Source organism: Pogona vitticeps, chromosome 2 (genome assembly GCF_051106095.1).
Source record: "Pogona vitticeps strain Pit_001003342236 chromosome 2, PviZW2.1, whole genome shotgun sequence".
Classification (NCBI taxonomy): Eukaryota; Metazoa; Chordata; class Lepidosauria; order Squamata; family Agamidae; genus Pogona; species Pogona vitticeps.
In genome coordinates, this window is record NC_135784.1 from 89130888 (window position 1) to 89155592 (window position 24705).

The 24705-nt window shown below is 43.3% G+C and overlaps 1 protein-coding gene and 1 long non-coding RNA gene across 2 annotated transcripts in view; one reads left to right on the forward strand and one right to left on the reverse strand.

The window, feature by feature from the left end:
* Nucleotides 1-431: 431 nt before the first annotated feature.
* LOC140704445 (uncharacterized) lies at nt 432-12940 on the reverse strand. Its single transcript, XR_012083645.2, has 3 exons — nt 11684-12940; nt 10982-11026; nt 432-6865 (listed from the first exon to the last, which is right to left on the reverse strand). It is a non-coding gene; the product is annotated as an uncharacterized LOC140704445 (long non-coding RNA).
* Nucleotides 12941-12989: 49 nt separating this feature from the next.
* Nucleotides 12990-24705, forward strand: part of CLINT1 (clathrin interactor 1) — a 93802-nt gene continuing 82086 nt past the window's right edge. The window contains exon 1 of the mRNA XM_020791329.3: nt 12990-13225. Coding sequence (XP_020646988.3) covers nt 13185-13225 — 41 coding nt within the window. The 5' untranslated portion in view covers nt 12990-13184. The remainder of the gene's footprint in view (nt 13226-24705) is intronic.

A 24705-nucleotide genomic window follows, 5' to 3' on the forward strand; every position in this document is an offset into this window, starting at 1 on the left:
TCTGAAATGACATTTTTGCATTACGTTCTGAGTGCAGGAGGGGCACAGTGGTAGGGCAGAATGAAGCAGATGCTTCAAGCACTGGATGCTGGAAGCACAACATGGAAACATGCTGTTGGATGACAAAGCTCTTTGTGTCATCCAACTTGTGCATGGCACAGGTTTAAGCTGGCTTGCTGCTTTCTGATGTGGTGCAGGATGCTGTCCTGTGCACTCACTCCACTGCCACTCCAGTCATGTTCTGTATGTGGAGTGGGTGTCCGTCAATCCAGGCAAGAACATTTCTTGGGCCTGTTCTTCATTCTTAGTATCTCTCACCTAGTTGTGTGTCCCCCTTTCATTGAACACTCATCAATATGGAAATACAGGGCTTTTTTTTTTTTTTTTAGAATGACCCCTAAGGGTTAAACCATCCATGACATGCATTCTGAAGTGCATTTTAAACAGACTAAATTGTATTTCTGTTCTAATGTGAAAATTTGGAGTGTCTCATCATCACTTATCCTACCATTACCTTCAGCTTGGGATAGATTATAAATTTAGACAAACACATAATTGGTACCTGGCCTGGGCAAGAGACCAGGTAAAAATGTTCCAACCCAGGAAAGCCTCTTGCCCAACATACTCAATCTTGATTATTTAAAAGACACTTCAGAGACCTGGTATGCAAGCCTAAACTTGATTATTCAGTGATGTTGTAAGAGATTGCCTTGCCTTCACTGTACTCAGAGGGCTGTTGTGTGGGATGTGGTAGTTGAGGCATGTCGTCTGTCCAGCATCATCACCCATTATCATGAATGAAACAGGGCATAGGAAAGCCCTTCTTTCCCTCCTCCTCTCTCTTCTCTGATGAACTATGTAAACAGACCGCCTTAGGCAACACTAACAGGCAAAATCCCATAAAAAAACAAAATCAGAAACATAATTGCATGAGGTTCATGCTGATCCTTTGGAAAACTATGCTCAGAAATAATATGAGATATGACAAGTTGTAGTCAACAAAGAATTAAACATTATCAACCGGGGGGGTGGGTGGGGGAATTACAGCTGTGCCATTGCTCTCCTAAATCTTCAGTGTTTCTTATCTCATAAGGGAGTTGTTATAATATCTGTTTAGTCATCCTGAGTAACTGCTGGAGGCAAATCATGCAATGTGTTACTGACAAGTTAGATGAGTTAGTATTTCTCCCGAGGTCATTTTAATGTATGAGTCCAAATTTCTTTCCTTCAATTTGTCTGCTCTTTCATGGAAATGTAAAGAAAAGGGCTCTTGCCTGCATGGCATACATGATCCTGATTCCCTCCCCCCACATTCAGCTTTTTCTTTTGGCGCTCCCTTATCTGGCTCTTTCTGAAATGGTTTCCTGAATAACTGGGTGTCTGTTGAAGTCAGCATAGCTGTCAGTTCTTTTCTCTTTCCCACCTATCACTAACATGTGAGAACTTCGGCTTGTCTTCCATTGGTTTGGACCACCCGTTGTTACGCTTTGGAACATTTAGGACCACTATTCTGGTTTGCTGCTTCTATGTGGGCCACCTCATTTCTTATTTTACAGCCACCTCAAAGGAGTGTGTTTGGATAGTTCCCAAGGACTTCCAGATTAAAACTACAGAGATTCCTTCATGTGGTAACATCCTAACTATCAATATTCCTCTCCAAATTCTCCGGTCATTGGTTGCCAACTCTTTTGCATTTTAGGTTCTATGAAAAGGTCAATGGTTTGAAATTTCATTTTCCATTTAATATATTATCAGATAAACAGTTGCAGGTTTCCATTCTAATTGAAGTATCTAATGAATAACATTTGAAAGTAATGGCTGGAATCCTATTAGTCTTCATGTAAGGTTTAATTTACTAGCAGTGGCTAATTGCTGTCAACTTATCAAGCAGACTTTAGGTCCAATACAGAAGAAATCTGCTCCCTTGAAGTCTGCTACAGGCATGATCATCCACGACTGAGCACAGCAGATGGAACGCTGGGTGCAGCACTACTCTGAGCTATATTCTAGAGAGAATGTAGTAACTGAAGAAACATTAAATAACATTGAGTGCCTGCCTGTCTTGGAAGAGTTGGACAGCAAACTAACTTTAGTAGAAATAAAAGTGGCCTTGGATTCCCTCACCTCCGGCAAGGCACCAGGAAAGGATAACATCCCTGCTGAAGTGCTGAAGTGCTGTAAAGAGAACATCATCGCCAAACTGTATGAAATCTTTTGTCTTTGCTGGAGGGAAGGCGGAGTACTACAGGACATGAAGGATGCAAACATCGCCACGTTGTATAAGAACAAAGGAGACACGGGTGACTGCAATAACTATCGTGGCATCTCTCTTCTCAGTGTTGTGGGGAAGCTGCTTGCCCATGTTGTGTTGAAGAGACTCCAGGTCTTGCAGACAGAGTCTATCCAGAATCACAGTGTGATTCTGTGGATTTCGAGCAAATAGATCCACCACGGAAATGCTATTCTCCCTCAGACAGTTGCATGAGAAATGCAGGGAACAACAACAGTCACTCTTTGTGGCCTTCATAGATTTTACAAAGGCCTTTGATTTGGTTAGCAGGGGCGGCCTTTGTAAAATACTTCCCAGGATTGGATATCCACCTTACCTCCTTAACATCATCAGGTCCTTTCATGAGGAAATGAAGGGCACTGTAGTTTTTGATGGCTCAACATCAGATCCCTTTGATATCTGAAGTGGAGTGAAACAGGGCTGTGTCCTCAAACAGACCCTGTTTGGGATCTTTTTTGCTGTCATGCTGAAGCATGCCTTTGGAACTGCAACAGAAGGTGTCTATCTCTGGACTAGATCAGATGGAAAGCTCTTTAACCTCCTAGATTGAGAGTGAAGACCAAAGTCTATCTGAAATGCATGCTGGACTTCCTCTTTGCTGATGATGCAGCTGTTATTGCCCACTCTGCTGAAGACGTCCAACAATTCGTGAATCACTTTAACAAGGCCTGCCAAGACTTTGGATTAACAATCAGCTTGAAGAAAACACAAGTCATGGGCCAGGGCATGGACTCACCTCCCTCTATTACCATCTCCACACAAGAATTGGAGGTTGTTCATGACTTTGTGTACCTTGGCTCAACAATCTCTGACACTCTCTCCCTAGATGTCAAGCTGGATAGACACATTGGCAAAGCAGCTACCACGTTCTCTGGACTCACAAAGAGAGTATGGCTTAATAAGAAGCTGATGGCATATACCAAGATGCAGGTCTATAGAGCCTGTTTCCTGAGTACACTCCTGTACCGCAGTGAGTCCTGGACCCTTCATGCACGGCAGGAGAGGAAGCTGAACACATTCCATATGCATTGTCTCTGATGCATTTTTGGTATCACCTGGCAGGACAAAGTTCCAAACAGAGTAGTCCTAGAACAAGTTGGAATTTTTAGCATGTATACATTACTGAAACAGCGACATCTACATTGACTTGAGCATGTTGTGAGAATGGCTAATGGCTGGATTCCAAAGGATCTCCTGTATGGAGAATTAGTGCATGGAAATCGCCCCAGAGGGAGACCACAGCTGCGATATAAGGATATCTGCAAGCGGGATCTGAAGGCCTTAGGAATGGACCTCAACAGATGGAAAACCTTGTCAACTGAGCATTCAGCCTGGAGGCAGGTGGTGCATCACAGCCTCTCCCAGTTTGAAGAGACCCTTGTCTAGCAGGATGAGGCAAAGAGGCAGTCCCAAAACCAGCAAAATCAGGGAGCTGGACAGGGGACAGATTGTATTTTTTTTCAGTGTGGAAGGGATTGTCACTCTCGAATCGGCCTTCTCAGCCACACTAGACGCTGTTCCAAGTCCTCCATACAGAGCACGTTACCATAGTCTCTCCAGACTGAAGGATGCCTAATCACCATCATGAGGTGTCAAAGTGTATTTCTTTTGTACAAGTGGGCAAATTACCAGGCATGCATCCAAGACATTTCCTGGCATCTTGTCAGTTAGCCACAATTAGCTGCAACAAGTTACACAATCTTACAAAAACACCAGTCGGACTTTGGCTAATGCTTTATATTGCTTACAAATTTCTAATTTCAAAATATTCAATGCATTTATCTAGTTTAACTCAAAAGTAATGATTTGAACATTAAATATCATAAGTTAATTGCAAGCTCTACTAAACATTTCACCAACTAATGTGCTGAACACTATTATGCTAATACTGCTTAGTATCATCTGCGTAAAACCTACCACCACCAAATTGTTCCAGCAGAAAGCTTTCACTAGAAGCTTTTGCCATTGGAGGCATGGTATATGGTATGATATGGAGAAGAAGGTATTCTTAGTGTTTGTACCCCTAGCTGTAACCAGAGATATTTCCCCAGTATCTGCTTTGCTGTCATTTCGGCAACAGGCCAAACCCCCTTACATTTTCCTTAGCCTAGATTTAACATACATTTAAACCTGCAGGTTAGAAAACAGAACAAAAATCCAGCTTTTATCATTGTATTATGTTTCAGTTCTCGTGGTTCTGTAATTTGGTTTTGCATTTTTACTGTTTTAAAATTTCTCGGGTAAATCACCCGATTGTATACAATTAATAGCAATGATGCAATGCAATACAAGAGCTGCACAAATGAGTTAACTCTGACAAATAGAGCATTTCACCTTGTTAGATAGTAGCTGGACCCAAACATTCTGATCCAAATAGTGCTTCTCCCCAATATCAACTAATCCGTGGTGCCCTTCAAGAATATGTCCTGTGGGTCAATCTACATGGCAGGGTCTTTTTGTATCCCCACTATGGAACTTCTTTCCAGTAGAGATAACTCTGTCCTCTGGGAGTGGGCTCTGGGGAATCTGTAGCAATTCTCCTTTGTGAGTCTCTGTATTTCTATGCGTACCAAAAGGAATTTTACCCATAATTTGAAACTCTGCAACAGAACTTTGTGGACTTTTCCTCTTTCACAAAGAAGAGTATTCTGCAGATACAAAGAATGGATTGAGGAAGTGGGGTTGTCCACAAAAGCTCATGTTAAGATATGGAATTCAGTCTTTAATGTGCCACAATGTTTTTGTCTTCTTTGGTTGTTTGGTTTGGTTTTGGCTTGATATGCCAGGGTAACAAGGCTACATCTTCTGAAACTACAGCAGTGGGTAAGATAGTAACTTGTATGTGGACTCTACTATCTCAAATTGTAAAAGGAGTTCTATTGACTGCATAGTCTAGATTTTACCAGCAGATCATGAGCTCATCTGCTGTTTGGAAAAGCAATTAAGTAGTGGTGTTTCACCAACCCTCTAACATCTGTCAGATGAAGACATGCACTCATTCAACATTACATGAGAGAGTAAGTCTGTATGGACAAATGGAGGGCAAATAAAGTCTGACAACCGTCTAAGCTCCAGTAAAAAAATCTGGACACATTAACCTCAAAGAGTAAATGCCTTACTGCATGTTTTAAATTTAGATATCAAAACCATGCAGATCTTATCAGTGTTTAAACTGGCAATTGGTAGTATTATTATGGTGTTTACTGACAAAAAATGTATATATTTTCTTTCTTTTTCTGACTGCATGGCTAACATTAAGTAAAACAGCCTGTACACAACTTTAAATAAAAACACTACAGTCGGCAACACAGAAAGGAAAAGCAACCAATTATCCAACAAACCAATTTCAACATAGCCCCTAGGTTTTATTAAAAAATCAGGCTACGTAAGAATATTCAAGCTCCTAAGGTGACATAATGCATTCTCTAGTGAAAGGAGTCTATAATTTATAAATTAGTCTTTCTTGCCTAATTACCACAGTCAAGAAATGCCTGTCACACTTGAGCATACTTGAGATGGCGTGGGAGATGACAAGTCTTCAGTTATTGATGGTAACATGAAAGGCAGTTTATACAGGAGGTGTTCCTTGAATTGTTCTGATGTCAGGCTGATTATTTAAATCCCCAGGTTAAAAACACCACCTTTCATAGAGCCTGGAAGGCACAACAGGTATCTCCCACCAGTCTGGCTGGTGCACTGTGAACCAAATGGAGGTTTTTGAACACTTTTCTCACCCAAATTCAAAGTCTCGTCAAATAGACATTATTCATCCAGTGACGTTTAATGTTTAAGCCAACTTCAAAAACTGCAATCCATCATTTGGTTAATTTCAGTAGTGTAATCAGCCCTACAATAAAGCCTGACCGGAAAAAAACAATCTGATCCAATTGTTTAAAATAATTTATTTATTACCGTCAGGTGACCAGCTTATAAAACATATTTATGGCTAAAATATACAAAATGCAGTTTAAAAATATACAAACAATTCATAAAACATATTATGTGGCTAAAATATACAAAATGCTGTTTAAAAAGTGTACAGCCTTAAAAGACGCCTGCTTCTTGGGAGGAAAGCAATGACCAACCTTGACAGCATCTTAAAAAGCAGAGACATCACCTTGCCGACAAAAGTCCGAATAGTCAAAGCTATGGTTTTTCCTGTAGTGTTGTATGGAAGTGAGAGCTGGACCATAAAGAAAGCTGACCGCCGAAGAATTGATGCCTTTGAATTGTGGTGCTGGAGGAGACTCTTGAGAGTTCCCTGGACTGCAAAGAGAACAAACCTATCAATTCTAAAGGAAATCAACCCCGAGTGCCCATTGGAAGGACATATCCTGAAGCTGAGGCTCCAGTACTTTGGCCATCTCATGAGAAGAGAAGACTCCTTGGAAAAGACTGTGATGTTGGGAAAGTGTGAAGGCAAGAGGAGAAGGGGACGACTGAGGATGAGATGGTTGGACAGTGTCATTGAAGCAACCAACATGAATTTGACACAACTCCGGGAGGGGTGGAAGATAGGAGGGCCTGGTGTGCTCTGGTCCATGGGGTCACGAAGAGTCGGACACGACTAAATGACTGAACAAACAAACAAATTCATAAAACATATACAGTTAAAATATACAAAATGTAATTTAAAAAGTGTACAACAAATAATTGTGTACTGGTTGTAAAATATGGGGAGAATAAAATACAGCATTTTATAGCTATCCTTTGAGCCATTGTCCCTTTGGTTGGGACCACAACATTTCTCTGCGCTAGACAATAAACCACCCTCATGCTAAAACCAGTCAACCTGTGAACTCAGGAGACTATAAGGGAGCGCTGTGCCATAGCTGTTGATCCATTGTTTTATTCTTATCTCCCACTTCCCTGTTTTGAAATGTAGAGAGAGGGAGACAGCCATATGAAGTTTTGAAATCTCTACTTCCCACCCACTGCACTGAAGCACCTCTCTTACATTCTCTCTCTCTGTTCCCTTCCTTTATGATTTCATTCCCGTACCCTCCCCCTTTTAAACTTAACTGATTCTAAATAAATATCAGCAACACTCCCAGAGACCCAAATGTAGCTTCCTGGAACAGATGAGCAATGTCTATGTGGTTCCAATCCAGAACAGATGAGGACCACCATTTTGAGGTAAAGAAAACTACACTCAACTTCCCTATCATCCTTATTACCTCTTGATTTATTATAAGGTTAATTGACTAATTAAGGCTACTAATTGATTTAAGTTCTCTACATGCACCAAGGCATGAAATCTAATACTTCCAATTCCAAGGGAAAATGTTAATAGGACAAGAGTTGCGTAAGAGTACAAAGAAATGCAGCTTTACTCAGAAGTAATCCTATTGTGTTCTTATATGTATAATATTAATCATGTGCCATCAAGTCAATTCTGACTTATGAAGACCTTTTTCAGGGTTTTTCAGGTAGAGAACACTGAGAAGTAGTTTACCATTCTCTTCTTCTGGAGCTATCCTAGGACTGTGCAGTTTGACCAAACCCATACAGGCTGGCTCTTCTCCTAGGAAGCATAGCGGGGAATTTGAAGACAGATGCCTAAACCACTGAGCCATCCAGCCAAGTTTTATGTACAGCCATATCTATTTATTAGTGGCTAGCTAGATAGCTAAGTGGTTTAGGTCTCTGGCGGTAGAGCCGGAGGTTGGGAGTTTGATTCCCCACTGTGCCAGCCTTTGTGACATTGGACAAGATGCAGAATCCCAGGGAAACCCCAGAAAGGAAAGGCAAACCACTTCTATCTATTCTCTACCTAGAAAACCCTGGAAAGTGTCACCCTAAGTTGAAATTCACTTCACAGCACACAATTATTGTGTGCTGTAAAGTGAATTTCTATTTATTGGTCACATAAATAGAAATTTATGTGACCAACAAATTTGTTCACATAAATTTGTGACCACATTTATTGGTCACATGTATAACCTGACTGTTTTCCAATTATTTTATTTCTTTTTCTGTAAACAATATTTTTCCAAATCCATATCCATAAAGACATTTTGTGTAGAAGTGTTTTTTTACAAACAGTGATTAGAAAACACTTAAACCACAACCCTACACCTAGGTAGCTGGGAGTAAATCTCATTTGACATACTCGGACTTCTGGATAGACATGCGTAGGATGCCAAATAGCCTTTTTTTTTAAACCATAGAAAATGAGTCTGCTTTAGGACTGCACAGCAGTATGCACTTCAATTCGTAATCCTTTTCTCTGTGCTACTTGTATTTTGTATGAAGATGAAGCGTAGCATGGATGTGAAATATTAATGAAAATTTGAAGCCATTCTTTGCAATGTTTTCTGTTTAGCCCTTCAACATTTCTCTTTTGTTGGACTGCCCCACATCACAAACTATTGGTTAGGGCAAGCCTTAGTCCCTAAATGCTCTTTCCTTCTCAGGACTAGATTCTGGTTCCCTTAATTTGAAATATGGGAGTAGGTCTGAGAATTTGGAACAGAACCTGGATTAATGCTATATGTAGGGATGTTAAAGAAGAAATTCTGAACTTGTGAGAGTGAAAAGGAACTCTGTACACTACTGGAGATTAAAAAAATAATAGCAAATTAAACAATGTGGAAATTGCTGCTTTCAGTCTTTCCTCACTGGGCTTGGTTTCTAATCCCCTTGTCATCTTTGTTACCCTCCTCTGAACTTGCTCCAGTTTGTTGGCATCCTTCTTATTCAAGGAGAGGCCTAACCAGTGCTGAATAGAGGGGAACTAACACCTCACCAGATTTGGAGACTACACTTCTGTTAATGCAGCCTAAAACAGTGTTTGCCTTTTTTGTAGCCACATCACATTGAAGGCTCATATTTAGTTTCGATCTGCAACAATCCCAAGATCCTTCTTGCCTGTAATATTACTGAGCCAAATTTTTCCCCATCTTGTAACTATGTTTGGTTTTTGCCCCCTAGATATAGAACTTTGCACTCATCCCTGTTAAATTTCATTCTGTCGTTTTCATCCCAGTGCTCCATCCTATCAAGATGGTTTTGAATTTTGTTTCTTCTAGGATCTTTCTGTGTTTCAGCTATTCCACCCAATTTTGTGTCATGTGCAAATTTAATAAGCATTTCCCGCAACACCTGATCCAGGTTATTAAAAGAAATGTTGAAGAGCACTGAGCACTGATCCAATATAACCTTTACCTTATGCCTCATTGAACTCTATGGCCAAATTCTGTTGCTTTGCATAGTAAATTGCACAAGAGTAAACCCACCAATAAAGATTTGGTGTCACTCTTGTGTAAGTTCCACTGATTTAAATGTGTTTACTCTGTGACTTACTTTAGCATAGTAAGTTGTAACTAGCATAGGCCCATTTGAATCAGCTGGAGTTCACTCACTAAATCTCAATTGATTCAATGAGTCCACTCTAGTGCGTTATTACACTAAGCAACAAAATTTTGACTAGTAAAATCTCTACAGTCCTCACTATTGGAGTTTTATTTACAACCTCACATGCTGCCTGTAGTTTGTGTCACTGGGAAGGGCTTTTCTAGGCTGGGGTGATTGTTTATCTATCCAGCACTAGGCAATCCTTTCCAGACTTTAATCTGAAAGAGAGCCCTGCCTTTCATCTGAGTACTTTTTCCCTTTCCTTAGTCTGGTGACAGTTGTTGATCTGCTCAGCTGGTTGCTATGTATGTGTACAGTAAAAAAGCAGCATATACAAGTCTGTAATTTTTAAGCAATTGTAAGCAAAGGATTTTAAAAATTCTTTTTTCGATAAATGTCTAACAGTGAGTTACTGAGACTTTAAATGCCAGTTAATGAGAAAGGGGTGGACTCTGGGGAACTTGTAGCAATTCTCTTCCATGGATCTCCCTGTACTTCTAGATTAGGCATCCTTCAGTCTCGAGGGATTATGGTAACGTGCTCTGAATAGAGAACTTGAAACAGCATCTAGTGTGGCTGAGAAGGCCAATTCGAGAGTAACAATCCCTTCCACACTGAAGACAAATACAATCTGTCCCCTGTCCAGCTCCCTGATTTTGCTGGTTTCGGGACTGCCTCTTTGCCTCATCCTGCTAGACAAGGGTCTCTTCAAATTGGGAGAGGCTGTGATGCACCACCTGCCTCCAGGCTGAACGCTCAGATGTCAAGGTTTCCCGTCTGTTGAGGTCCATTCCTAAGGCCTTCAGATCCCGCTTGCAGATATCCTTGTATTGTAGCTTTGGTCTCCCTTTGGGGCGATTTCCCTGCACTAATTCTCCATATAGAAGATCTTTTGGAATCCAAACCTCAGCCATTCTCACGACATGCCCAAGCCAACATAGATGATGCTGTTCCAGTAATGTATACATGCTAAACATTCCATCTTGTTCTAGGACTACTCTGTTTGGAACTTTGTCCTGCCAGGTGACTGTTTCTGTTCTTCCACTGTATGGCAAAAAGGAATTTCACTAGAAACTATGCAACACCCTTTTTATCCCTATGGATACGATTTTAAAATCTGAGGGAACATCTCCACCCATTCTCTCTTTATAAAAGTATATCTGCATTTATCCTGATCATAGACAGGATAAATGCAGATATACATCCTGCGCATGAAGAGGGGCATGTAAATGGTCACTGGGAGATCAGGATCAGATGCTGTAAATATGAAGTAGCTGCTTCATTGTTTCTGCTCCAGTTTGGGAGGTTTAAACTGAAGACCCGTGGGATGGTTACCTGATTGAGCCATACGCTGGTGGCCATGATCTGCTCATGTTCATTCTAGGGCAGAAGAAAAAGAAAGATTGCTATTGAACATATGGATAAGACACATCCTGAAGAAATCATATATGAGTCAGTTCAATGGTTCTTGCACCAGTGCACCATTGTTCTTGTCTGCTGGTGATTCTCTTGGCGAGGTATAAATACAGCTGCAACAGATGAAGTATAAAACCCTTGGTTTCCTGACCCCAGTTGTTTTATCTGACGAAAGGTCTTGGGTCTTCTCTGGTAGGCCTGGTCTAATCCCCCCCCCCCGGGTAAGAATACTTCACCTGATGTTGGTATCATGCCTCCATATCTTGTTCACAGGAGCTGTGACTTCTGGCAATGGGTGATTTCCTTGGGGGGGGGGAGTATAAAGGTAACTGCAACAAAGGCAGTAAAATAGATTTGTCTTCCTCACCCCACTTGTTTTGTGGGAGGAAAGGTCTTGGGTCTTTTCCTCTTTTTTGTTTTTAGAAGTTGTTGCCAAGCTGTTTTCCATGATGACTCAATCCAAGAAACGAAGAGCTTCGGCCGCAAAATTTTGAATCGACTTGCCAATGGAGCTCCTGGTAGGCCCTGTCTAACCCCCCAGGAAAGCAGCTTCCGCCTCCGGAGGACTCCGTGGCCTTCCCTGCCACCTATTTCAGTCCCCAAACTGTTAGAATACTTTACCTGGTAGTGGTGTTATGACTCTGACTCTTTTCCCTCTTTGGAGTTGTCATCAGTTACCAACCCTGCTGGGGATTTCGGAGGAGAGACACAAATGCAACATAAGCAGCAAGTTAGAATGAACTTCCCCACCCTGGATCTCTTGCTTGAGGAAACATCTTCTGGGGTCTTTTCCTCTCTCTTTTTTGGTTATGCTGACAGCGAGCCTCAGTTGCTTTCCAGATTCTTGTCTCTTGAGGACAACATGTCTCTACCTCAGAGAGGGGCAAAAAGTCTCTGCCTGCCTTGTTTTCCTTACTGGTAGCAAATTGGAAACAATGGCACAAGTATACAGAAAGCACTTGTCTTTGCTTTGGAACCATCATTTTTTAAAATTCAATGGACTATTGGGTCCAAAGCCTGGAAGGCAGTCCATTTAGGAGAAGGAAAACTCCGATTTCATACCTCCACTGCCTTGTGGCTATATCCACTTATGGAAAAGGCTTCAGGAGTTAACCTCGAGGCAAAATCCGGAACCAGAGTCCCGGAGGCAGCTTTAAGTCTGAAAACCAGTTGTATTGGCTCTTGCCTTTCCATTGGACTACTTCAGTGATGTGGAAAGGGGGGATTTACTGCCTGGGTAACAGCCTATCCTCCATATTATTTTACCCAGGCTTTGTGCCCTGGAGAGGACACTCTAGCTTCACGTACAGCTTCAAAACACTAGACGCTGTTCCAAGTCCTCCATACAGAGCATGTTACCATAGTCTCTCGAGACTGAAGAATTCCTATGAAGACAGGAGAAGGTGGGAAAGGTACCCATATCCAATTCATCCTGACAGACAATGTGTTCAACTCCACAAGACCCAATCATAGAAAGAGATTTGCCTCTTGAATTCTGCAAATGGGCCACATAAATATTTCTTTTCCTACACTAGGTGTTTTGTCAGGTCAGTCACAGCTGTATGGAAGTCAAAACTCCTGAGACTTTCTTTCAGCCTGCATTTTTTTTCCCTTGAAGACGCTGCACCATTAAACACGTACACACACACACACCATTTCCAATAACTCTAACTTAACGTATCTCTCAAAGAGAACATTCTCTTCCTTAAAACTCTTTCGTTCCCAGCAAACCACGCGGGAGCAATGGAAGGGCGGGGGAAGAGGGCTTTCGCTAAGCTGCTGCCACGGGGAAGAAACCCGGGAGTACTACATCCCCCAGCATGCAGTGCGTTAGAACGCGGCTCTTCGCCTTTCAGGGTCGGAGAAGAGCTTTTACTTCATGTCCCAGAAAGCCTTGCGGCCATGAGCTGCCGGTTTCCGGAGGCAGAACCGTATCTCTCCCGTTGGCGAAGCTGAGGCGGCGGCGGCAGAGGCGGCTAGACGGGCCTGGCCTGGCGTTGCCGTGGCTGACGAGCGGCTAGGTGGACTCCTTTGGTGGGAGGAGGAGGAGAGGGAGGAGAAGATTGGGGCGCGGGCAGGGGCCTAGACCGGGAGGGGATCTCTCGGCGCCACGACGACCACGATGCTCAATATGTGGAAAGTCCGGGAGCTGGTGGACAAGGCGTGAGTATTATGGGGTGTCGGGGGGGGGAGATCTGGGGACCCAGCGGGCTCCTGCGCCCCTCTGGACCAAACTCTTCCCACAGCCCCTCCCTCTTTCCCGATCGCAGTTCCTTTCTCTGGTTCCCACCGCCTCTCCTTGCCTTGGCGCTGCTCCATCCACCTTGGCGCCCTTCCTTTCCACACCTGGTAATTTCCACGGCCACGTCGTCGGATCCCGAAACTAAGATCTTGCACTTTCTTCCGGGCGAGTCGAGAGTCCCTAATCAAGATTTCTTCCGTGGGCTGTTTATCTCCTCTGTTCACCTCCCTTCTCCTCCTGGCCGAAAACTTCTTAGGTTTCACCTGCTGTAACTGATACGGTTGAGCTACTGGTTCTTGTGAGCAGATCTTTCACCCTCTTGTGGGATTATATAGTTTCTGCGTCGTAGACATTCCTCTCACAGGATGGCTGACGTCCATAATACCTTCGTCGCTGCTTTTGGGCTCCTGGCATTTCAACTCTGTAGAGTTTATGGGTGTCTTGGGCCTTCCTCCCTATCACCACCCCCCAAGCTGATTACACTTGATCAGTAGTGTATTTCCCTCCCAGTACCTTACCCTTAAAATAACTGTTGGCAGATCTTATTGGTGCCTTTCCCCATTCATTGTGTATGTGTGAATACAAAATCCTTCATGGAGGTTTGTAACTTTGTGAACCTCCTGTTGGTTGACTTGAGAGAACCTCAGGGCTTTTCTTTGCTTGTAGAACGGTGGTAATGTGGATCACTTTTGAAGATGCAGGGTATGTTCAGATATTTGTCTCTGGCCTTCTCCCTCTTGACTTTATTTATGTCACTGTTTCTCTCTGCTTAGCCTGGGTGAACTAGAAAAGGAAAAACAACTTAATGCACAAAGTACAGGGATGTGATGGGTTCTGACAGGGTGGGGTAGTTTGTGTAACTGATAACATTTTGAGCCTGCTTAATACCTGTAGATGCAAGATCTGAGTAGGGCTGTTAATGTTGGGGCCTTTTAGGGGACAGTATTTAATCATCATCATCATCTTAGAACTGCAAAACTGGAATGGACCCTTTGGATCATTGAGTCCGGCCTCTGTCAAGGAGGCAGAGTGAGGAATTTAACTCCCACCCTCTGGTTTCGCAACCCAATACAGGTACCTAACCCACCAAGTTGACCATCTGCCATTAGTGGAAAGTAGCTTAATGGCTTGTTTAACCTTTCTAACATAGGTGCTTTCACAGTTCTGAAGTCTGCCTGTAGAAAAAAAGGGGGGGGGCTGGGCAAATACACAGTTTTGCACCACCCTGGCTTTTAGGTAGGGAGTGAAAAACTCTTTGTGTGCATGCCCTTTTCCTGAAACAACGTATTTTATGTATTACTAAACATGACACAGTTAATGTAGTTCTCAAGAACATTTAATGCCCAGGAACTTGTCTTTTCATCCATTTGAGAACCTGCTAAAAAAACTGGTGTTGAGTTTTTTGTGTAATCTATACCTTACATTACCTATAGCGGGGTGGTGAACCTTTGGCTCGTGGTGGCGCTGCGGGCTAAACTGCAGAAGCCTTTGTGTGCTGCAGGGTCAGAAGACCAGCAGTTGTAAGATCGAATCCACACAATGGAGTGAGCTCCCGTCGCTTTGTCCCAGCTCCTCGCCAACCTAACAGTTCGAAAGCATATAAATGCAAGTAGATAAATAGGTGCATCTCGGTGGGAAGGTAAACAGCATTCCGTGTATAGCCGCGCTGGCCACGTGACAACAGATACTGTCTTCGGACAAACGCTGGCTCTACGGCTTGGAAACGGGGATGAGCACCGCCCCCTAGAGTCGAACACGACTGACTAAAGTGTCAAGGGGAACCTTTACCTTTACCGAACCTTTGACACTCTGGATATTTTGGACTACAACTTCCAGAATTCCCAACTTGTATTGTCAGTGATAAAGGACTGTGGGAATGGTAGTTTAAAACATCCAGAGTGCCATTCATGACCTATAGTATATTTGACTGAGGCTTCAATAGTGTAAGAAACAAAGCTAGCAGACTCCTGTGAATATACCCCCCTCCCCAAACTGAATTGGTTTACTTTTTGCTTTCAAAGGTTTGAGTTTTTCCAAAGGCAGCATTTCAGAATAAAAACCTTTAGATCTGTAATGTCTTATCAATCTTTTTGGTGGGTAAAATATTTGTTGTGAATGCCATGGTTCAGGGATGCAGTATGGTATTTCCATGTGCTAAAATACATCAGCAATTTCATAATTGACATTTTCATCTACTTCTCTTTACTGTAAGCATTTTGGGATCATTGTTGTGCTGGAACATGAAATATAAAGTAAATCTTGTTTTAGTAATCCTTGAGAAATGGAGTGTCAGAAACAAAGCATCCACATTTCTGTACATATTGTTGGAATGTTCCTTTTTCATGCCTTTGCATGATGTTAAATTTTAGCCCAAATAGACACTTGTCTGTATAACAAAACTTCCTCTCCTCCTTACATATTCCCCAGATCGGATTCATATTGTCATTTGCCCTCTGGAACATCTTTGGGAAGCACATAATGGTATTGCGGGGGGGGGGGGGAGATACACAACTAGATGCAATATCTAGTCTTCTCTTGTGGGTATTATTGGGAAAAATACAGTGGTGCCTCGCTAGACAGTTACCCCGCATGACAGTTTTTTCGTTAGACATAGACAAACAGTGATTCCTATGGGGGAATTTCGCTGGACAATGTTTGGTCCCTGCTTCGCAAACCGGTTTTCGCTAGATGACGATTTTGACAGCTCCCTCCACACTCGCAAAACAGGTGTTTTCGGGACCTAAGCTTCACAAGATAGCGATTTGAACAGCTGATCGGCGGTTTGCAAAACGGCTTTCCTATTGCCGATCCTCGCTAGACAATGACGATTCTTTCCCATTGGAATGCATTAAACAGGTTTCAATGCATTCCAATGGGGAAATGCTTTTCGCTAGACAATGATTTCGCTAAACAGCGATTTCAGTGGAACGGATTATCATTATCTAGCGAAGCACCACTGTATCTGCAGAATTTGAGTCTTGAATTAAGAGAATCAATCATGGGTTCCTATGAACATTATATCAGCATGATTGTAGGTACATTGTAGGTGAAGATGTGTACAGCAGTATTGAATACCTGTAGAGGAACGTTAAGCCATGCTTCGAGAAAACATTCTTTCTGTAAAAATCACATTATGGCTGAAATCCTGTTGCTTAGCATGTTAAGTTACAAATGGAGTGGGCCAATTGAATCAATGGTACTTACAAAGTAGACTCTCCAAGTCCTTTCTGATTTAGTGAGCTTACTCTAGTTGCATACGTACTACACTAAGCTACAGATTTCAGCTGGTGAAACCGAGATCCAGTGGAAGCATGTGTGCCAAAAGCCTCACAAGAAAGTTTACAGAAGGCATGTGACTAAGCGTTAAGTCTGAAAACCAGGTCTGTAGCACAGTTTGACACAGCTAGAATGGCTTTCCAATACTGTGTACAATATTTGTACAAAATTAATATTGATTAATTATATCATGTTTATTCAAAGAGTTTGTTCAAAGAGAGTATTCTTAGTGTATGAAAGCAACATTGCATTCATCTGCACTAGTCTTGGCTGTAACTGGCTTATTTTTAGATCTATTCTGACCTTGAAGAAGCCACACAGGATTTGGCATTGTGCTTCACATTGTACATTATTGGACTGAGAACATAACTTTACAGAAACTGTGGTTGAAAATGTATCGATTGGAAAATGCTTGGTATGCAAACAAAAATGTTTTCTTTCTTTTCAAAATGAGACATTTGGCTTGTCTGTGCTGCTTAGTGTTCCATTTGATTGTACTGTAATATATAGTAAATAATGGAAACTTAGGTTAGTGTACCATTTTTAGTGTCTAAAAGAAGTCGTTATACAAGTAGTTACCTAGCTGCTGTTTGTACAAACACAAATGTATTCTACACCCTAGGTTTGCTTTGACTGTCTTGCATGACCAGCCCTATTTCTTACTGGATCTTGCTTCATGACCAAAAGGCCACATGTTTAATAAAATCTTTGTATCCCAACTAACTTATAGCCTCTGTCAGTTGAACGTTTGTCAAGTGCTACTACCACCAGAGACCTTGGTCAGCAATAGTTTATACAATGTTATGCTATTTCTACTCCTCTCTATGTAGAATCTCTCAAGGTAGGGTAGAACATTGTAATGCTGAGAACAGAGTACCTTCGCTTTGCTTCACTTATCATGGATAAAAGTAGCAAACATCACATACAAAAAAAAAAACAGTGAAAATATCAGTTTTAAACAATGACATACTTTGGCTATATTTGCATAAAAGTGCGAGCCAAGATTGCAAAGAAACCTGGCTTTTAGTTTGCAAGTATTAGTGCATGCTAAGCAGCCAGTTCTATTTATTTTCTTTTACAAGTAGTTTGGATAAGCCAGGAGTTTGGCTTTGTGTATAAGACTAAGTGTTTTTTTTCCTGGATACTGTACAGATCTCACTGACAGGAGAGGCCAGATCAGAATGAAGAGGTAGATGCAACATACCCTCTAACTTTCAGCTCCGCCTTTCTCTCTCATGGCTTTGCCCTTGCGTGCATGCGCACGCAGCTCTGCCCCACTGCGCACTGGGTTCCGTTGCGACTGGAATATAATGCGATTGCTGCGTGGAGAAGGAAGAGAGCTGTGCGGAGGGCAGGGGAGTTGTGCGCAGGCCCAGCTTAGCAGCAACCTTGGGTAGATGGATCAAGACACTGCTCATGAACAGAAATGCACATATTCTGGTTTACTGTGTTGTGCGAGTGCAGCCTTTGTCTAGTGCAGTGGTTTCCAACCTTGGGTAACACAGGTATTGCTGGGCTGCAGTTATCAGAAGCCTTTGCCATCAGCTGTGCTGGCCAAGGTTTCTGGGAATTGCAGTCCCAAGAATCCCTGGCTTACCCAAGGTTGGGAACTATAGGTCTAGTGTTTAAAAACAGGGGGCTGGATAAGTGCACTAGTGCCTGGTCTGTGGTGTTAGTGGATAGGTGTTTACAAACTTAGTGCATTGTGGGTGCGTGATTGGAATCGGCCCTGGCTGTAATCCCTTAGGTGCTCATGTAAGGTTTGTGTAATTCCCTATGGCTAATTGCAGCTAACTGGGTGATCCGTTAGCTATGGGGAAATTATATTGATCTCAAACACCTATAGGATATTGACCACTGTATTTGTTCTGCAGTGTGTATCTCACGCTTGTAGTTGCAACTCAGACTTCTGCTTTTGAAAAGGTTGAATTGAGCACACTTAAGTTAACATGTCAGGCAAAAACAAAACATTTTTTTTAAAATAATGTTTGCTGTTGACCATTAGAATGCACAGGGCTTCAGCTTGCACAAGGAGATGCTGGACATCTCCTTGCACAAGCACTGAAAAACTCAAAGTGCTCATGCTTGCATCCATTGCGTGAGTGGTTGACTTGGTTATGATCAGCTTGTAAAATATTGTCTCTCAGTGTTTTCAATACCAGATCTGTTGACTAAGAAGTGTTAAATCCACTAAAAACTCTTTGGGTAGCCAGTTCTACAAGTGTGTACTCAGTGTCAGCTTTAATTGAATAAATCTTTCCAAAAAGCTGTGGGACGGTAAGTGGGAGTGTGTAAGAAAAAGAAAAGCCACCATGCTTCATGCTATGCCTTTCACATGATGGATTAGTTTGGGGCTGATCCATACAGTTTATGTAGTTCTGTTGTGTATACTGTGGAGGATTTTATGTTGTTTTATCTCTCTTCTACTTCTGCTGGAGTAGATCACATAGGGGAGAGTTTAGAAACAAACAATTCACCAGAAAATGAAGTGTTGCCTGCAACTGTTGCCCAGGAATGCCCTCAGTGTGTCAGTGAGACACTGTCTGTCTTGAAAGGTAATTGCCAGTTGCAGCCATTTTACTTAAGTGCTGTGGTGTGTTTTGCTTGCTTTTGAGTTAATTTTAAATGTCAATGTGACAAACCCAGACCTACTGGGATCTATCACACAGTTACTAAGCTGCCACCAACCATTCCCTATAATAAGTCACACAGACCAGGGATGGATTTTTAAACAACAAAAGAATAAGGTTTATTTTAAATACAAACAGGGTAAATAAAACAATCAGGTGAATAAAATAAAGTAACGTGGCTTATTCTCACACACACAAGCATACAGTTTGGTTCACCTAGAACCTTTAACTTAAAGCACAGACCCTGAACCCATCAGTTCTGGCTAACCCACAGACACCTGAACTTATCAGGTTGGTACTCTGACACACAGTAGTACCCTGTCAGACACCCAGACTCCCACAACAGCTTCTTCTTCCCCAGCTGCTGCTTCGTCCCAACCCAGTGTCTCACAGTCTGTCTCAGCATCTCCTCTTCACCACACAGGCATCACTTATTTATACAGTACAGCCCCTCCTCCTGATGTCCCGCCTTCCACTCCCCATAGGATGGAACTTTCCCTCCAAACCCATGACAGACAGGTAACATCAGTGCTGTTATGTAACACCTCCCCTCTTTAAAAGTTGTTTTGTAGGGGGAAAGCTAAAAGTGCTTTTCACCAAAAAAACAACCTGCATAAAATACACAACAACATTTATACATACCATATAATACTTACATATACTTACACTCCAAGTTAACCATAGCAAATAGGCATTTAAACATATACCATATACATTACATTAATTTACCTTTATTCATACAAACCCAAATTCAAAACACAGGTACATTTTAACTTTTTGTTCACCATTATATACATATAGTCCATGTTCTTTCGCCGTCTTCAGTCTTCAGGTCTTCTTGATAAGGCGTCAGCAACACAGTTCACTGACCCTCTGACCACCTTCACTTCAAAGTCATAGTCCTGTAGGTTTAAAGCCCACCTCATAAGTTTGCTATTGTGGGTTTTCATCGTCTTTAACCATTGCAATGGTGAATGGTCAGTACACAGAATAAAATGTCTTCCCCAGATGTAAGGCTTGGCCTTCTGGATCGCGTAGACTATGGCCAAACACTCCTTCTCCACGGTTGCCAAATGTCTCTCACCTTTTTGAAGTTTCCTACTCAGGTAGGACACTGGATGCTGGTCACCATTCTCATCCTCTTGGCACAGAACTGCTCCTACCCCGCTGTTAGACGCATCGGTGTAGATGATGAACTCCCGGTCGAAGTCTGGAGCACGCAGGACAGGATAGTTGATTAACGCCTTCTTCAACCTCTGGAACGCCGCCTCACAGTCGCTGGTCCACGGGATGCGGTCATCAGCCTTCTTCCTCGTCAGATCGGTCAGCGGAGCCGCAATCTCGCCAAACCTCGGGATGAACTTTCTGTAGTAGCCCACCAACCCAAGAAATGAGTTGACTTTTTTCTTGGTGTTGGGTCTGGGCCAATCACGAACAGCTTCTATTTTGGCCTCCAGGGGTTTTATCACTCCTCCCCCTACCTTGTGACCCAAGTATTTTCTTTCTGGGATACCCAGCTGCAGTTTGCTCTCTCTGCAGAGCCTAGGCCAAAGCACTTCCTCCCCTGGGTTAAAGCGCCTCTCCCTGCCTTCCTGGTCATCCCAAGCTTTCTTTCTGACCTTTTGAGCTGGCAGGGTCTCTGCTGCTAGCTCTAGGTTTCTCCTTAGGTCATTCATCAAGGTGTCTATGTAAGTCACAACGTCTTGTGGGTCACCCTGGGCGATCTGCCCCCAACCCTGCTCGATCAAATCAAGGGGCCCCTTCACCCCTTTCCCAAATAAAAGTTCAAATGGACTGAACCCGGTACTGGCTTGTGGCACTGATCGATAAGCAACCAAAAGGGATTGCAGCTTCTGGTCCCAATTGTTTGGATTCTCTGCCAAGAAAGCCCTAATCATGCGCATTAGAGTCCCATTGAACTTCTCAGTTACCCCATCACTTTCAGGATGATAGGCAGTGGCTTCCCTGAGCTTAATTCCACAGATTTGCCATAAGCGTTTCATGAGCTTTGACGTGAACGATGTGCCCAAATCTGTGATTATCTCTGAGGCAAATCCCATCCTGGACATGTACCCCACCAAAGCATCGGCCACTGTGTTAGTTTCGATGTTTGTCAAGGGTATGGCTTCAGGATACCTTGTGGCATGGTCCACAATTGTTAGTATGAACCTATTCCCCCTCTTTGTGGCCTTGGGCAAAGGTCCCACAATATCCACCCCTATGCATTTGAACGGAGTGTCAACCACAGGCAAAGGGCACAACTTTGCTTTGGTCCTGTCGCGGTTATTCCCCTGCCTTTGACACACATCACATTGTTTACAGAACTCCCTGATCTGCTTCCCTATGTCAGGCCAGTAGAAATTCTGTGTGATTCTCTGCTGTGTTTTGTTCACTCCTAAGTGTGCAGCAAACATGTCAGAGTGACCCCTTTGTAAGATCATGGGGCGATACTTTTCAGGTACCACTAGCTGACTCCTGATCCCATCTCCCCCTTTTGAGATATTCCTCAGGGTCTCTCTATACAGAATCCCCTTTTTCTCCAGAAATCTCACTGGGGTTTCAGGTGTTAGCTGGGCGTCAGTCACCTGTTCAAAACACTTTTGGAGAGTGGCGTCTGCCTTCTGCTCCTGTCCAAATCTGCTGTCTGTGGTTAAGGTTTCCACCACAGCTTCTGAACTCCCCTCTGCTTCCGTCTCTGGCTCATCATTACCCCCCTGAACTGTCCCTGTGGTGGCTTGTGAGCGTGTAATCACTAGCACCCGTTTCACATGTTCAGCCAGGTCATTTCCCACGAGCACGGCTGCTGGCAGAGTCGATGAAATTGCTAGGCGCCAAGCTCCCCTCCAGCCTTGAAAGTTGACAGGTACCTCAGCTACTGGCAGAGAGATTACCTGCCCCTCAATCCCTGCCACCTTCATGCTCTCATTTGGGATTATAAACTCCCTAGGGATGATATCTGGATGGCACAGGGTTACCTGGGAACAAGTGTCCCGCAGCCCCCTATACTGACGGTCAAGTATTCCTACGTCCACCCCTGCTGTCTCAAACAACTGAGAATCTGTTTTTATCAGCAAGCAGCGCTTTACCTCCACCAGAGGACCATTTTCCTCAGCCTGATCAGCAGAGGTAGCTGTCCCAGACTGAGTAGCTATGGCAACAGGCTCCCTCTGTGACACTGAGCCTTGCTCTTTCTGGACACAGAACACAGCTTTTGGCTTGGTCCCACTAGAATTCTGAGGCACCATTCCTTTTAGCTGCTTCAATTTCTCACACTCTGAGATCAGATGACCCTTTCCCTGACAGAAATAGCATTTTCTGGTGTATTTTGATTCTCTCTCCTCTTGTTTGGGTTTTCCCTCCAAATTCTGAGGGCTTGGTTTCATGTCTGAGGGCTTCCCTTCACCATGGGCCCCTCCCCCTTGCTGGCTTTTCCCTGGTCCCTGAGAGTACTTGCTGTAGGCTTCTTTGGGTTTACCCACAGATTTCCCCTCACCCAAGGGCTTTCTTATTTGGGAGATAAAATCCGCGATTTCTGCGGCTGCTGCCACAGATTTCGGTTTCCTTTCCCTCACCTGGAATTTCAATTCCCCATGCAGAACTGAATAGAACTGTTCCAGGGCTATCAAGTCTTTAAGCTGTTCATAGGTCTCTGTTCCCTCCTGCGACAGCCATTTCTCAAGCAGCCTCACCAATTGGGCCCCCACTTGGGTAAAAGTCTGTTCTGGCTTCTTGGTGAGGGACCTGAACCTTTGTCTCAGCTGCTCTGCATTTATCCCATGTCTTGCGAACACCAGTTTTTTAAACTCTGCAAAATCTTTCATCCGTTCCTCAGGCATCTCGGCATAAACCTCAGCCAGGCTACCACTGATTAAAGAACGCATGATGGTCATCTTCTCAGTTTCCCTCACTGAGAAGTCCACAAACGCTCTTTCCACTAAGGAAAAGAACACCTCAGGACAATCTCCCTTGTGGTACACAGGGAATTTCTTCAGGTCAGCCTTAGACAGTTGGCCTCCCTCAGAATCCCTATTATTATTATTGTTCTGGTTCATCATTTCCAGTTTTCTTAATTCAAACGCCATTCTTTCTTTCTCCAGAGCAATTTTCTCTCTCTCTCTCTCTATTTCAAATTGCCGCTGTTTCTCTCTTTCCCTTTCCTCCATTTCCCTCACCCTCAGTTCATGCTGTTGGGCTAGGAGTAATTTTCTGAGTTCTGGGTCCTGCTCTCCTGTGCTGTCACCTTGCACTGAGCCAAATTCATCCTCAGAACCTTGGTCAATCTGGGGGTCTTTCACTTCACCCATGTCTGTTACTTGACTTCGAGTCAAGGGCATAATCCCCCCTCAGAACAGGCTGCTTTAAAAAGTCAAGCCTCAAAATAAAACGACCACTTTTTTCCTTCTTGCCTCAGAACCAGCTCTCCTAGAGATTGCTGCTGTTCTTCAGCACTAAATTTGCAACAGTATCGAGTCAGAGCCTACCCCCCTCTGCTGGGCCTCTCAGCTGGCAAGCTAGCTCACTGTTGCTACGCAGTTTTGCCTCAGCGTTTTCCCGCCAAAATCAGGCTGCCTCAGAGCACCTTAATCTAAGTCTCCCCAGTTGGCACGTTCTTCTACTAGTGCACCTCCCCGTGAGGTACACCTAGAAGATTACCTACGCGCCTCAGACTGTCCCTGACTAGACCCCCCTTGCTCTGGGCACACTTGCCAAGGCTTTGCTGGACCGCTGGACAACTGGACCAGTCGTATCCCACACGCTGGACACCAATCAATGTGACAAACCCAGACCTACTGGGATCTATCACACAGTTACTAAGCTGCCACCAACCATTCCCTATAATAAGTCACACAGACCAGGGATGGATTTTTAAACAACAAAAGAATAAGGTTTATTTTAAATACAAACAGGGTAAATAAAACAATCAGGTGAATAAAATAAAGTAACGTGGCTTATTCTCACACACACAAGCATACAGTTTGGTTCACCTAGAACCTTTAACTTAAAGCACAGACCCTGAACCCATCAGTTCTGGCTAACCCACAGACACCTGAACTTATCAGGTTGGTACTCTGACACACAGTAGTACCCTGTCAGACACCCAGACTCCCACAACAGCTTCTTCTTCCCCAGCTGCTGCTTCGTCCCAACCCAGTGTCTCACAGTCTGTCTCAGCATCTCCTCTTCACCACACAGGCATCACATATTTATACAGTACAGCCCCTCCTCCTGATGTCCCGCCTTCCACTCCCCATAGGATGGAACTTTCCCTCCAAACCCATGACAGACAGGTAACATCAGTGCTGTTATGTAACAGTCAGCATTTAAACAAACCTGACCTTTGTTTTTATGAGCCCAAAACAGTTTTTCTTTAATACGTGAAATTCCCAAGCAGCAAGTAAGAACTTGACTGTAACACTGATAGCCAGTCATCACAAGCCTGACATTGTACTGTTAACCTGGTAACTTAAATCTTTCTGTCCTCCTTCGTCACGAAA